We start from the raw sequence: 14611 nt of genomic DNA on the forward strand, positions 1-14611 counted from the left end.
TATATATTTTTTGTAGAGCGTTCTATGAATTCAAGAGTGCAATTCCGAGTCTTTAGTGAAGTCACGAGGAATTAATAAGTTAGTAAATTTATTTGTTAGATTTATGATAACTTAATGGAGCTTAATTTCATAGGCCCATAGTCCCCACTGTACCTTGGATAAAATCATCAAGACAATCTCAATTAATTATTTTAATTAATTATCAATTAGAATTATCAAAGTTGACTAGGTAAATTTTGGATGGTTTTCACAAAGTTATATAATTAAGAGAAGAAAATAGAAATTAGGGCATATTTATTAATTAATAAATAAGTTTAAATCAATATTCCAATTATAAATAATTAATTTGATAAAGGATTTAAATAATTATTTAATTAATTAAATCAAAAGAAAATAATACAGACCTTGATTTTAAGTCCAATGGGCTTATAATCAAATGAGAAATTTCACGGGCCTAAAGTCCATGATAATTTCGACTTAGGGCTATTAATTGACTATTATTTTATTGATTTTTAATTAAATTAAATGGCCTAAATGAGTCTATAAAAGGAATGCTAAGAGAGAGTTGAAATCTTAAGTTCAAAAGTCAAAAACACAAGTTGAAACACAAATTTCTAATAGGTTTTAGATTCTCTCTAAACATAAGTCATTTTCTAAGCCTTATTGTTTTTTTCTCTTCTTCTATTTGTATCTATCTCATGTGTTGAGAATTTCCCACTCTAGTCTAGGCAATTCTAAGGATACTTTGGAAGACTGTGAAGATAATTGAAGATTGGTTCAGTTTCTTGATAATACTCTGCGACAAAAATGATACAAGGGTTAAAGAAATTGAAGGAAGGACTCATCATTCCGCTACGTATAATGTAAGTATTCTTATCAATATTTCTCTTTGAATTCAATTTTAGGAACATGTTCTAGGTTATCTCATATTAATTTGTTTAATATTAGATCTACATGAAAATAAATAAGGATCATGTATAAGTTTTCCTAACAGTTCTCTTATCGAGGAATGATAGTGAATGAGTGTCAAATTTGTGATTCATGGTCGTGATGTGAAGCATAAAACACAAAATTGTGGTGTAATGGTGCCAAGTAAGGAATGAGTGAACTACCATGGAGTTATGGAAGAAGTACTTTGTAACACCCTACTACCTAGGGACCATTACGTTGTGTATTTTAAATAATTCTAAATTCGCTAACCGAGCCATTTTGTCATAATAATGTAACTAAGTGTGATTAGCAGTTTAGGGATCAAAAATTTTGGTCAACAATACAACGCTTCACTAAAACGTTTACTGTATACATTGGGATCCCAAAATATATTTTAAAGGTTAGTTACAATAAAAATATTTACAACTAGTTGACCCAAGCGCCAAAATAGGGTTTTACCCTAGTTCCTATTTAAACCCTCTGTCATGGTGGTCGAGTGTGACGTGCTGGGACATGGCACACCTCTAGGGGCACCATTTTGTATGTATGAGCATGCCTTGGTGCTTGATCATTAATCAAGTCTTGCACCAAGTAACCTCAAGGGTAGGGGATGTCATTCTTGTAATTATGCATATGTCTCCTAGGAGAATATATGTTTCTGGGAAGACTTTATTTTCTTATAATGCTCATGAGGGGGAGGTAACCTGGTGACTTAGAGAAGTACCATGGCCACCAGCAGATAGGGGCTTAAGTTGTGTACTCCCTTGCCCTATCAAGGCCTTATATGAATAAAAAGATGTTATCCATGTCCTTTTGTGTATGTTTATTTTATGGTCTATGTCTTGCTTGTTTGCTACCTTTGTTAGGCCATCGTGTGCCACTTGCCTATGTTGTATGCTCTAATTTTTGTATGGGATGTTGCCTTTGGATGGCTTTCTTTGTTCTTGCTCACCTTCGTCATTGCACTTACATGTGCGAGACTTATATTGTGGCTAACCGTTGGGTTTGTTTGCCGCAGGTGTGAATTTTAGGCTGACTTGCTAGCTGAGAGTGCTAACAAGTTCCGCACGTTCCGTCAATTCCAAGAGTCAAGTTGGCGGCCCGTGACAGTTGGTATCAAAGCCATGTTAAAGGAAGCTTGGTGACCCTGCATGATGGTGAGCAACACTCAAAGGATTGGAGCGCTTGAGAGGCGCGTTGGAGAGCTAGATGGCTAGGACGAGAGGGTCATAGATCTTAGCTCTATTAGGCTAGAACTAGAAACGAACAACACACAAAACCGCGTGGCTATGTTGGAGCGAGATACGACCAATTTACTAGCCCACATAATTGCAATCGAGCGAAACGAGAACCATTCATGGATATCCAATAGTCCTCAGAGGGAGGAACATATTGAGGCAGTGGAACGAGCAGTGAAAGACCTACAAGAAACACTAAATGACCTTGTAGAGAATTGTAGAGGGTCATTTGAGGCATTGAAGGACAAGATGTTGGAGATGAACACTAAGTTGAACCTTACCATGAGGGCGGTTGGGAATTAGCCTGCAACTGGACCCATTGGCATGGAATACGGAAGGGTAAAGGTGCCTGAGCCGAGGCCCTACGGCGGGGCTAGAGACGCAAAGGACTTAGAGAACTTCCTCTTTAATATGAAGCATTACTTCAGAGCTGTGAGAGCTGAATTAGAAGATGGCAAGGTCTCCATGGCAACAATGTACTTGTCTGCAGATGCCAAAGTGTTGTGGAGGACGAAGTATGATGACATTCAGAACGACAGATGCACCATAGCAACAAGGGAAGATCTAAAGAGAGAATTGAAGACGCATGTATGAATTTTAGGCTGACTTGCTAGCTGAGAGTGCTAACATGTGTCGCATGTTCCGTTAGTTCGAGGAGTCAAGTTGGCAGCCCGTGGAATCGAGCAGCCACATATGTACACATCATCCACCTATACATTCCAACTCAAGGATAATTCAGCTTTCTTTTGCCTTTACCTGCACCACATAGCACCCGAGAGCCGAGGCTCAGCAAGAAAACTTAATATGCTCATGAACAGGTGATAACATGTCACTGAATCATAATAAGCATGCCTAGCAATAATAGCCTTATTCAAGCATGCTAGTAAGTCCAAGTAAATAATTGTGAGCCCTGCCCTCCTATATGGATGACTATCAAGTCAATCCTAACTGAATATCAATAATGATTCTGGTAATCATGCTGGGGCTTGCAACCCATTCAGATAAGTGAATATCAATAATGATTCTGGTAATCATGCTGAACTTGAACCAGATAAGTAACTAATGAGTCACGAACTTGAACCAGATAAGTAACTAATAAGTCACGAACTTTAACTAGATAAGTAACTAATAAGTCACAAACTTGGGCTCCGCACCCTAAGCCATGTCACATTACGGTCACCTAAGCCTTTTGGCTCTGGCTCTAAGTGACTAGCTTTTAGGCTAGACAAGCGCTTTTGTTTTCATCGAACTTAAGGTCAGTCAAGCATTTCATTCTTATTTCGATTAGATCTAATCTTTTCAACTTGCGTTAAACACGCTAATACTGTTCTTGAGTCATGGGTCAATTTCATACGACCAGTGCTCAGTACTACTGCCAAACTTGACTAATAAGTCACAACTTCACAATCAATACTGATACCATTGCTATTTCTGACTATGGAGTCAGCTCCACTCAGAAGTAAGCAATGCACTCAGGTGTATATCATATGTCAAATATCAAAATATAAGGCATTCAACATGCTTACTAAACATTCACTAGAATATTTATGATCATGCACATTTACAGAGACTCAAGTTATGATCTCATATTCAATATTCAAGCCATGCCCAAGTGACATATGCTGCTATGCATTTACAATGCAATTTATATTTATATATAGAGCACTCAACATGCCTCATCAATAACCATGCATGTCTCATACTGGGTGAAGTTTCCTTACCTTTGGTCCAAGCACAAGTTACCAATAAACAAGCCACAATCACAATCCTGTTTCCAAGCCCCTATTGACAACCTAGTCACAACCATAATATAAATCCTCATCAAAATGAGTAAATAAATACTTCCAAACCCAACCCAAGCCTCCGGGATGTCGAATCCCACCCAATTGGGTAGTATGATCAATCCCAAGCCCTTAGAGTTAAGTTCCCACGACTAAAAACCAAATTTCTTTAGTGAATGAAAATATGTGTTTATGGGTCCAAGTTCTTTAGTCGGTTTAGTTTGATTTAGGGAGGTTGGTTAAGGAAATTTTGGGCTTAGCTTTGGAGTTCTTGGCTGGGAGAAAGAGGAGAAAACCCAAAATTTTCTAGGTCGAAGGGGGCGCTCCGTGATCTAGGCAGTGGGCACCGCAGCGCGTGTGGCTCGTCTAGCTTGGGTGCTCTTTGATTCGGGGGCGTGCCACGACTTTCCTGGCCAAGTCACGACCCGCCTCCCCTTTTGCATGGGAGCTTGCTCTCTGACTTGGGGCAAGTCGCGACTTGCTGAGCCATGTCACGACCCGCCTGGGAGGTTTGGTCTTGGAAGAATTCTAAGTATTGTAAGGGCTCGTGGGTTTGATCCTAGGTGCTCGATACAATTTCTACTACCTGGTTTATTAGAAATTGAGGTCTCAAAGGGTATTTTTGTTTATCATTGAGGCTCAACGCTAAAGACCGTGCTTGGAAACAGTTCATCTCCTCCGCTCAGAATCAAAGGTAAGAAAACTGCACCCGATTATGTGGTTATATTGGGACTAAGAGTTCCCTATACTTGTATGTGATGTCATATGATGGTATTATGCCATGGGGACTTGAGATAAATGGCCTAAGAGTGCCAAAATTAATATTTGTGCACAGGATGCGACTTTGCCACTAGTGGCTGAGGTTAATTATATAATCATTGAGCTTGGCCTAAGCGAGCTGGAGTCAATGGGATAAACAGAGGGTGCAGCCTAAGGGCGTTGACCCTGGATATTGTATGATATGTTTACTTTTGTTAATCTGATGATTATGGCATGTTTATTATATGGATGATTGGTTATTAGTTTCCAGATTGATATCATTGATTATGTGTACAATGTGGTCTGCTGAGTATCTAATTGATGATTGGTAAATATTTGCACACCATCCTTGCACTGCGACCCTACCTAGCCATCGACCAACCTCATCCTCTTCATCAAGCCTGGGCCACGGCCCGTCCACAAACCAACCAAAATCCTTCGTTTTCTTCATTTAAAATCCTTCCAAAAACCTATCCAAACATCTACAAATCCCAAAATCAAAGTTCCCAAACATCCTAATTATCCAACACAAATAAAACCCAAGCTTCAAATCATCGAAAAACTCATCAAAACATAAAATCCAATCGAAGCTTAAAAACTCAAAAACTTAAAACTTAAAACTCGGATTACCTCCGATTGAGTCGTTTCCAAACTAAATTATCCAGCTAATAAGCTTCTAATTTTTCCTAGAATTGTTATGCCTCGATACTTGCTTGAATCCGCGTCCTAAAACTTGTGTTTCCTTCGAAAATGCGATCAGTGTCAAAAATGGAATAGGAAAGAGAGAGAACAAATAAACATTCTTTTTATGTTTCTCATGGGTTACTTCAAGCTTAAGTAGCCTCAAGCAAATCCTAATGCTCGGGGTCCCAAAAACGCCCCTAGGGTTAAAATAGTCAAAATTCCTAGAATTCCCTCCTGACCTCACTAACTCCCAATTTATCATTAAATATTTATTCCCATTACCAAAAATCCCGATAATGTGCTAAATACCCCTTGACTCACTCCGAGTCAAGTATGAATCCCATTGTGACTGTCCCAATAGCTTGCTTCCTAGGATCGTCCGATGCTGTGTAACCCAAGCATAACCAAATAATAATGAAGCACCACACACATACCACATATATGCCAAATATACCCAAAATGGGCCAAAATATGAAACTTGGCCAATTAATCAGAAATGGGCTCACAGGCATATTTAATACACCTAAACATGCATATCAGGTCACATTATAATATTGTTCACTTATTCGCATAATAATGCACACAAATATTATATAACCATATAATTCCAAAATTTGTCATCCTACCCCCCCCCCCCCCCCTCCCCTAATCAAGGCCCTAGGCCTTATTAGGAAAATTAGGTCGTTACAGCTATGCCCTCCTTACAGAAATTCCGTCCTCGAAATTTTATATGAGTAGCCTGGAATATCAATCCCGCATAACTGATTCCAGTTTCTAGGTCACTACCTCGACCTCACTGTTTCTGCATCATACCTTAACCCGAGGTACAACTTTGTTCCTCAAAATCCTGTTCTTTCTGTCTCATATCTGGAATGGCTACTTCTCACTGGATAGCTTAGCCTCAATTTTTTTATTCTCATAACTCAACACATGCGTCTCATCTAACACATGTTTCCTCAACATGGAAATATAAAATACACTGTATACAGCCAACAGTACCAAAACTGAGGTCAACCCAAAGGCAACCTGACTGATCCTATCTAGGATTGAAACGGTCCTTCTAATCTAGGGCTAAACTAGCCCTTATTTCCTCACCCATTTCCATGGTGATACGCTAAGGATATACAGTCTTCCACTTGGAACTCCATGTTCCTGCATTTCAAATTAAGATTACTTTTCCATTTACTCTGAGAAGTGAGCATCCACGCTCTAACATTTTCAATATCTTCAACAGTCCTTTAAACTATCACAAGATTGAAATATAACATCTTACCCATCTCATTCCAATGAATGGGCGATATACATTCTCTACCATACAACATCTCATAAAGTTCCCTTCCAATAACTGGATAACTCTCTCTCTGATTTACCATCAGTTTGAGGATAATGAGTTGTACTAAACTCCAACTATACACCCACTGCCTTTTGCAATCTTCCCAAGACTTGGAAGTAATAACTGAGTCCTCATCTGATAAGATACACCTTGAATTCCATGAAGGCGTACTACCTCTCTCATAGAGGTCTGTAAACTGATCAACTGTATTATTCATCCTTACTGATAGAAGTAAGCTCATTTTAAATATTGGTCCATAATGACCCGAACCAAATATGCTAACCCACAATCCTGGGCAGCCCCACCGCGAAACCTAAAGCGATGTTTCCTTACACCCATTATAGAATACACAATGGTTGTAATGACCCTACTGGTTTCTGATACTCTGTCTTGACTTGCTAACAGGTTAAGAACTTTTCCACGTATTCTGTTACATCCCTCTCCATCCCAAGCCACCAATATAGAACTTTCAAATCCTGGTACATCTTCATGATGCCTGGATGAAGAATAAGGGGGGTAGTATGAGATTCATCCAAAATCCCTCGTTTAATCCCAGTGTCCATCGAATCCCAAGTCTGATCACTATACCACAATAAACTCATACATGACACTGCATAGTCCTTAGCTAATCCAACTAAGACATTCCCCTCAATTCTTCCCATCTGTGGTTCACTTGACTGTTTTCCTTTAATCCTCTCTACAAGAGTAACTCAAACATAATGTTGGCCACCTGGCCCACCAGTAACTCTGCTCTAGTTCTGGTCATATCCTTCAAATAACATGACACATAGGCAATCACTTTTCCCTATCACTAAGGTGTCATAAAAAATTACAAACTGGTTCTCATCTGTAAGAAGACTCAGAACATTTCTACAAAGTACATGTAATATCATGCTCATCCAAGGAAACTCCTGACCTCTGAAGCGTCCCTTGACCTTGGCAAATCTCCAACTGAGAGTATACCACAATACCGTCGATCAAGACGATCGCAAACCAATTCAAATATTCTTTGAACACACTATTCATCTAATCCATCAAAACAACTGGGGCATTAATCAAACCCTCAAAACATAACTCATCACTTCCAGTGCCCATATATGATATAAAAAGCAGTCTTCTGCTTACCCTTCTCCCTGATCTTCAACTGGTAACAACCAGATCAAATATCCACATTGGAGAATACCATCATACTCAATAAATGAGCCTTTAGTTCTTATAATTCTACTAAACCGTACAATACAGTTCCCTAGACCTGGTTCCGATCTTGGCACCAACCTAATCACCACTCTATCTCTTTATGTAAAAGTAATCCTAACAAATCCCCTGGAGATACATCCAGAAACTCATAGACTAATCCAGTCTGTCTTGGTCCCACTTGCACGACCTAAGTGGTATCCACCACAATAGCTAAGAGTTTTATGCATCCTCCTGCAATAGATCTCTAGCTCTAAATACAGATGTCATATGCACAAAACCAACTACTACAAAATTTTCTCACTCTCAAGCTCAAGAGTTACTATCCTTTCCCTACAGTCAATCATTGCCCCACACTTGGTTAACCAATCCATATCCAGGATCATATCAAATTCAGTCATAACCAATCCCATCAAATCAACTGATGAGTCCCTTCTCACCATGACCTAAGCCATCTCTTAAAACTACCAATAGAATATCACATTCCCATCACAACATAACCATGTAATCTGCATATCATATCTATGCCTCTCTAGATGCAACAAGCAAAGAACAACATGGCACCAAAACCAATCAACATAATACAAGAATCAAAACAAAAATGCTGACCTGACACCATTGAGGAATCAACCTCAATCTCAGTCTCAGTCTCTGACTCTAACTGCATTGGAGCGAACATTCGAGCTAGAGTCAAGCTGTCCACCCCCTTTTGCTCATCCTTCCTTCGCCTTGGGCAATTCCTCTAACGGTGCCCAACCATTCCACAAAAGAAACATGCCTTTGCTCAGCATTCTCCCAGATGACGCCTCTTACACCGAGTGCATTCTGGGTAAGGTTTCCAATACTTTTCCTTGACTCCTAGGTCAATTCCATACAAACAATGCTCAGTACTACTGCCGAACTTGACTAATAAGTCACAACTTCACAATCAATACTGACACCATTGTTGTTTCTGACTATGGAGTCAGTTCAACTCAGATGTAAGCAATGCACCCAGGCGTATATCATATGTCAAATATCCAAATATAAGGCATTCAACATGCTTACTAAACATTCACTAGCATATTTATGATCATGGACATTTACAGTGACTCAAACTATGATCAATCTCATATTCAATATTCATGCCATGCCCAAGTCACATGTGCTGCTATGCATTTACAATGTAATTTATATCCATATATAGAGCACTCAACATGCCTCATCAATAACCATGCATGTCACATACTGGGTGCAGTTTTCTTACCTTTAGTCCAACCACAAGTTACCAATAAACAAGCCACAATCACGATCATGTTTCCAAGCCCCTAGTGACAACCTAGTCACAACCATAATATAAATCCTCATCAGAATGAGTAAATAAATACTTCCAGACCCAACCCAAGCCTCCGAGACGTTGAATCCCACTCAATTGGGTAGTATGGTCGATCCCAGGCCCTTAGAGTTGAGTTCCCACGACTAAAAACCAAATTTTGCCAAAATTGCCCATAAGCACTACGGCCTGCCTCCAAACCAAAGCAAGACCACCTCTATGCCTTCACCTTTCGCCGCGGCCCTACCTGCCCATCAACCAACCTCATCCTCTTCATCAAGCTTGGGCCACAGCGCCCTAGAACAAGGCCGCAACCAAACCACAAACCAGCCAAAAACCTTCGTTTTATTCATTTAAAAACCTTCCAAAAACCTATCCAAACATCTCCAAATCCCAAAATCAAAGTTCTCAAACATCCTAATTATCCAGCACCAATAAAAACCAAGCTTCAAATCATCCAAAAACTCATCAAAACATAAAATCCAACCGAAGCTTAAAAACACGAAAACTTAAAACTCGAATTACCTCCAATTGAGTTGTTTCCCAACTAAATTCTCTGGCAAATAAGCTTCTAATCTTTTCTAGAATCGTTATGCCTCAATCCTTGCTTGAATCTGAGTCCTAAAACTCAAGTTTCCTTCGAAAATGCGATCGGTGTCAAAAAGGGAACAGGTTAGAGAGAGAACGTTCTAAACGTTCTTTTTATGTTTCTGACATGTTACCTCAAGCTTAAGTGACCTCAAGAAAATCCTAATGCTCAGGGTCCCAAAAACATCCCTAGGGGTAAAATAGTAAAAATTCCCAGAATTTCCTCAAGATCTCACTAACTCCAAATTTATCATCAAATATTTATTCCCATTACCCAATATCCTTGTAATGTGCTAAATACCCCTTGACTCACTCCGAGTCAAGTATGATGTGTAACCCAATATCCCATTATGACTTTCCCACTAGCTTGCCTCCTAGGATCGTCTGGTGTTGTGTAACCCAAGCATAACCAAGTAATAATGAAGCACCACACATAACACACATATGCCAAATATACCTAAAATGGGCCAAAATATGAAACTTGCCCAATTAATCTGAAATGGGCTCACATGCATATTTAATATACCTGAACATGCATACCAAGTCATATTATAATATTGTTCACATATTCGCATAATAATGCACACAAATATCATATAATCATATAATTCCAAAATTTGTCATCCTGGCCCCTCTAATCAAGGCCCTAAGCCTTATTAGGAAAATTGGGTCGTTACATACTTTAATTGTCCTACTTGATGAATTACAATGTTTTTTTGTTCAAGTGTAGATGGTAAATACAAGTAGAATTAAAGTGGAATCTAATTTTACGAGCGTATATGTTAAGGAAGAATGTTATAAAGATGATCATTTCCTTCTCGCATCTCAAGTGAAGTTGGTGTATTATCTTCAACATATAAAAAATGGGGATGATTGGAGGCTCATTAATGAAGACATTCCGAGGAATGTATGTGATTTCTCAAATGCAGATATTGATGATACGAAGACCACAAATGATATAGCAATATAGCAAGAAGTTAATTCTTCTTCATTTCAGTTGTGGGTAGAACTTCCAATTTTTGATAATCTTTAGTATGATCAGGTTGATGTCAATCCCATTGAAGTGTACAACGTCGATGATTTGGTTGGACAAGAAGCTGAGTTTCAGATTGCATTATGCAGGAAAATCATAACCTAAAAAAGTATACTACTAAACTTAAGAGTCAATAATGACATCAAGATGTATTGCTGAGTGCTTTGTTGAAGCAGGTTGGTGTATTGGCTCCTGGTTTTACTGCCGACTTACCAAAAGAGGATCCGAACAAGGATGATGGTCTAGGTGAGGATGATGCTCACGGGGACAGGGTTGATGAGGATGACAGTACCCATTTGTAAAACTTTTTTATTTATTTGAAGTTTAATTAATTAGAGATTTAATTTACTTAACTACTTTATATTTTCATGTTTACTAGAGATAATTAACATTAATAGCTACAATTTTTTATTTATTTATATTAGTTTAATTTTTTTATTTTCTTTGTAATTAAATTAAATAATATTACTAAACAAAATAAATAATTATTAATAAATTAAAATTGAAATTTATTAATTAATATTAATATATTTAAATTAAAATTAATAATATTATTAATTTTTTAATTTTAAAAAATACTTTAACCGGTGCAAAATTGCGTTGGCAAAAACACTACAACAAAACCCCCTTTCAATAACACATCATTATAAGACTATTAAAATAGTATTATAGTATATATAAAGTAAATGAGGTAAAGTAAACAAATGTTAAATTAAAACGCTGCAACTGAAAAAAAAAAGCAGCAAATGAATGTGTTATATTCTTTTCCCTATTATGTGCAGTAGACTCCCCTTTTCCATCTCTTTCTTTGTCTCATTTTCCATCATATTTTCCTTCTCTCCTTTCTCTTCCTGCTATACCCATCTCTATTTCCCCAAACCATAGCTGGAAAACAATTGGTAAAGACTCAACCTTTATCACCACCTCCTCTCTCGGACGCAACCTCCTACTCGAGCCTTGACGAAGAAAAAAAACGGAGCCAAAGTAAATCTCAAGATATATGATAAATATAAAGTATGCTTCTCTATAATTTTTTATTTGAAATTTTGATTATATTTTTCTTGAGAATCACTTCATTCACGAGCCATGTTTTCTGATGATATATATATAAATATAATATGTGACATTTCCCTCACTACTCTCCCTCATCTCATTGTATCTCCCTAAATCTCTCGTGGCCTTCTCTAGGTTGGGATATGAAAATTTCTATTAACAAGCTTATTTTCAGTATGATGGTGTTAGGTTGAGGAGAACATTTGTGAGTTTGCAAGGAAGGGTCTTACTCCATCTCAGATCGGTGTGATTCTTCATGACTCTCACGATATTGCTCAGGTTAAGAGTGTTACTGGAAGCAAGATCTTGCGTGTTCTCAAGGCCCACGGTAATCATTCTTAGTGTTTTGTTTTATGAGGTCAAGAGTAGAACCTTATTTTCAGTCAATGTTAAGCCTTATCTTCGGTCATTGTCAACCCATTTCATTGCTTTTTTTTTGTTGGAAGAACTTTAGGTCTAGTTAACTGTTTGCTAAATATTTGAATGAGCGAAGGGAATATTTAATTTTTATGGTTTTTCATTTGTTTAATTTTGGGTAATTGGGATTATAGTGTAATTGAGCTGGTTGTTTTTCTTGTTTGAGTATCTTAATATGGTTATTGAATGATAAGGGCATGTAGCCTTTGGTTGGGCGATGTCTTATCTGTATGTCTTGGTTGATTGGATTTCTTTGTTTTTATAAAATTGGTTTTGTTTGTTAGGTCTTGCCCTTGAAATTCCTAAAGATCTGTACCATCTTCTTAAGAAGGCAGTCTCTATTAGGAAGCATCTAGAGAGGAACAGGAAGGACAAGGATTCCAAGTTTCGATTGATTTTGGTTGAGAGCAGGATTCACAGACTTGCATGTTACTACAAGAAGACCAAGAAGCTTCCCTCCATTTAGAAGTAGTAAGTACTTTTGTTTCTCCATGTCTACCAGTCTATAACTTGTTAATAGAAATGATATTCTTTGTATCCATTCATTTATTAGAGAATTGAACAGTGTCTTTTATTTTATTAGATAAAATAGAAGCGAATAGAATATCTGAGTAGTATCTGCTCAAGCTTTTATTTATTAGACTAACTTTTTATGTACTAAGGAAGGCTTATGTAGAAAATTTTATTTATTAGATTCAACATGCCTATTTAATTAAAATAGAAAAATTAATATGAAAACTCAATGTAAAGTTAAAAAAGAGTTAAGGTTCAGCCAATCATTTTGTTTACAAGAGAGCATAAACATTTATTTTTGGGGGCAAAAAAATGAGTAATTTTAATTGTTGGTATAAATGAAATGAATCAAATGAGAGTGGTATTGATCATATAGTTGTGTTTAGGAGTCCACTTAGCAGTTGGCTGGGTTTTGATGGTGAGCTTCAGCGAATTACTTTTGGATTTGTTTTGCGGGTGTGAGAGAAGATTCTCTGTTTCTATCATATTCATATGTTAAAGTTCCACTCCTTTTTATCTTTGTGGTGTATTCTTATTCAATTAAATGAGTTTTGTGGATTAAGTTTGGATCAGATTGTATACTAGTTTTTTGTAATGAATCCACTTATGCTTGTTTGTTTTTATTGAATAGTCGTTACCACTGGTTTTCTGGGGCCATAATTTTATAAATTCAAGGGTGAAAAGTGGAAGCTTTCCAATAAGATAACAATATATGTATATATTGTTAGACAATGTAATATTACATGATTAGCTTTCTGTTTCTGGTTTGTTAGTTTTGTTATCTTCAGTTGTATTAAGTTATACTGTTACAACTTCCATCTATTTCTATGTTGTGTATTGCTACAGTGGTAAAGTTCTATATATAAATATGATTTGCCTGAGTCTCAAAATATTCTTTAGAGCTACTTTTTCTCCATTTACATTCTTGAATTAACTTGGTATCACAGCCAATCCTTCCTCTGCGTATTCCTTTTTTTTTTTTCTCTCTGCTTCTTGTTTCTTCTTTGTTCTTGCTCTGTAGTTCCCATGGCTACTTCTGATGGTTCTGATCATTCTTCCTCCATTTCCACATCTGCACATCCATTCTTCTATATAGTGTGCTCACACTCTTGGGTTGGGCTTGCTTCCCCTGATTATTCAATTTTAAAAAATTAGAGACACATGTCAAGTTAAGGGTGATAAGCCTAGGCTTTTTTTGGGGCTTTTATTGGGCTTTTTAAAACAAAATTTTAAGTTATTAATAACCCAAATAACACCTAAAAACAATATTTTTACCTTTAACTCTCGACATCTTTCATAATTGTGATTTTTATGTTTGCCTGACCTTCCTCACAATGCTTTCCCCTGCAGCTTATTTAGTCCTATTATAATCGTTCCACTGGTTTCTGTTGTGGGTCTTGGGCTCTTTGCAAGGGGATTCCCACTTGTAATGTCCAGAAAACTTTGTTACTTTTATGTCTTCATAACATAACATTATTAAATAGCCCTTAATAACACTTTCTATTTTCCTTGTTCTGTATGCAGCTTGCTAGCTGTGTAGAAATTGGCTTGCCTATGCTAATATTCCTGGTTATCTCCCAACAGGTTGTACAAAATTACTGAACCTGCCACTTTCAGTTCTTACAACTTTTGGTCAGCATAAAATAACTGTACATGTTCTGTTACAGTATTTGAAGCGCATCCATTCCACGACTCATCAAATTCTTGAAAGGTTTGCTTTGCTTTTATCTTATCCAGCAACAAAAAGTCTTATTTTTGGTTGTTACTCTGTTTATT

The 14611-nt window shown here is 37.3% G+C and overlaps 1 protein-coding gene and 1 long non-coding RNA gene across 2 annotated transcripts; both read left to right on the top strand.

Moving 5' to 3' along the window:
- The first annotated feature begins 6778 nt into the window (after window positions 1–6778).
- Window positions 6779–12925, top strand: LOC133824210 (small ribosomal subunit protein uS15-like). Its single transcript, XM_062257079.1, has 3 exons — window positions 6779–6841; window positions 12101–12233; window positions 12607–12925. Exons 1-3 carry the CDS (start codon window positions 6779–6781, stop codon window positions 12786–12788), a joined length of 378 nt encoding a protein of 125 aa, XP_062113063.1. The 3' UTR covers window positions 12789–12925.
- Window positions 12926–14189: 1264 nt separating this feature from the next.
- Window positions 14190–14537, top strand: LOC133821150 (uncharacterized). Its single transcript, XR_009887340.1, has 3 exons — window positions 14190–14261; window positions 14360–14419; window positions 14503–14537. It is a non-coding gene; the product is annotated as an uncharacterized LOC133821150 (long non-coding RNA).
- Window positions 14538–14611: the final 74 nt, after the last annotated feature.

The sequence above is a fragment of the Humulus lupulus genome, chromosome 3 (genome assembly GCF_963169125.1).
Source record: "Humulus lupulus chromosome 3, drHumLupu1.1, whole genome shotgun sequence".
NCBI classification, from domain to species: domain Eukaryota; kingdom Viridiplantae; phylum Streptophyta; class Magnoliopsida; order Rosales; family Cannabaceae; genus Humulus; species Humulus lupulus.

Excerpts from the sequence above, each read along its gene's own strand:
- LOC133824210 (XM_062257079.1), top strand. The coding sequence starts at position 6,779 with ATGAGTTGTACTAAACTCCAACTATACACCCACTGCCTTTTGCAATCT. Across the intron at positions 6,842-12,100 it reads AATCTTCCCAAGACTTGGAA|GAGAACATTTGTGAGTTTGC; the intron begins GTAATAACTGAG and ends TGTTAGGTTGAG. Across the intron at positions 12,234-12,606 it reads GCGTGTTCTCAAGGCCCACG|GTCTTGCCCTTGAAATTCCT; the intron begins GTAATCATTCTT and ends TTTGTTTGTTAG.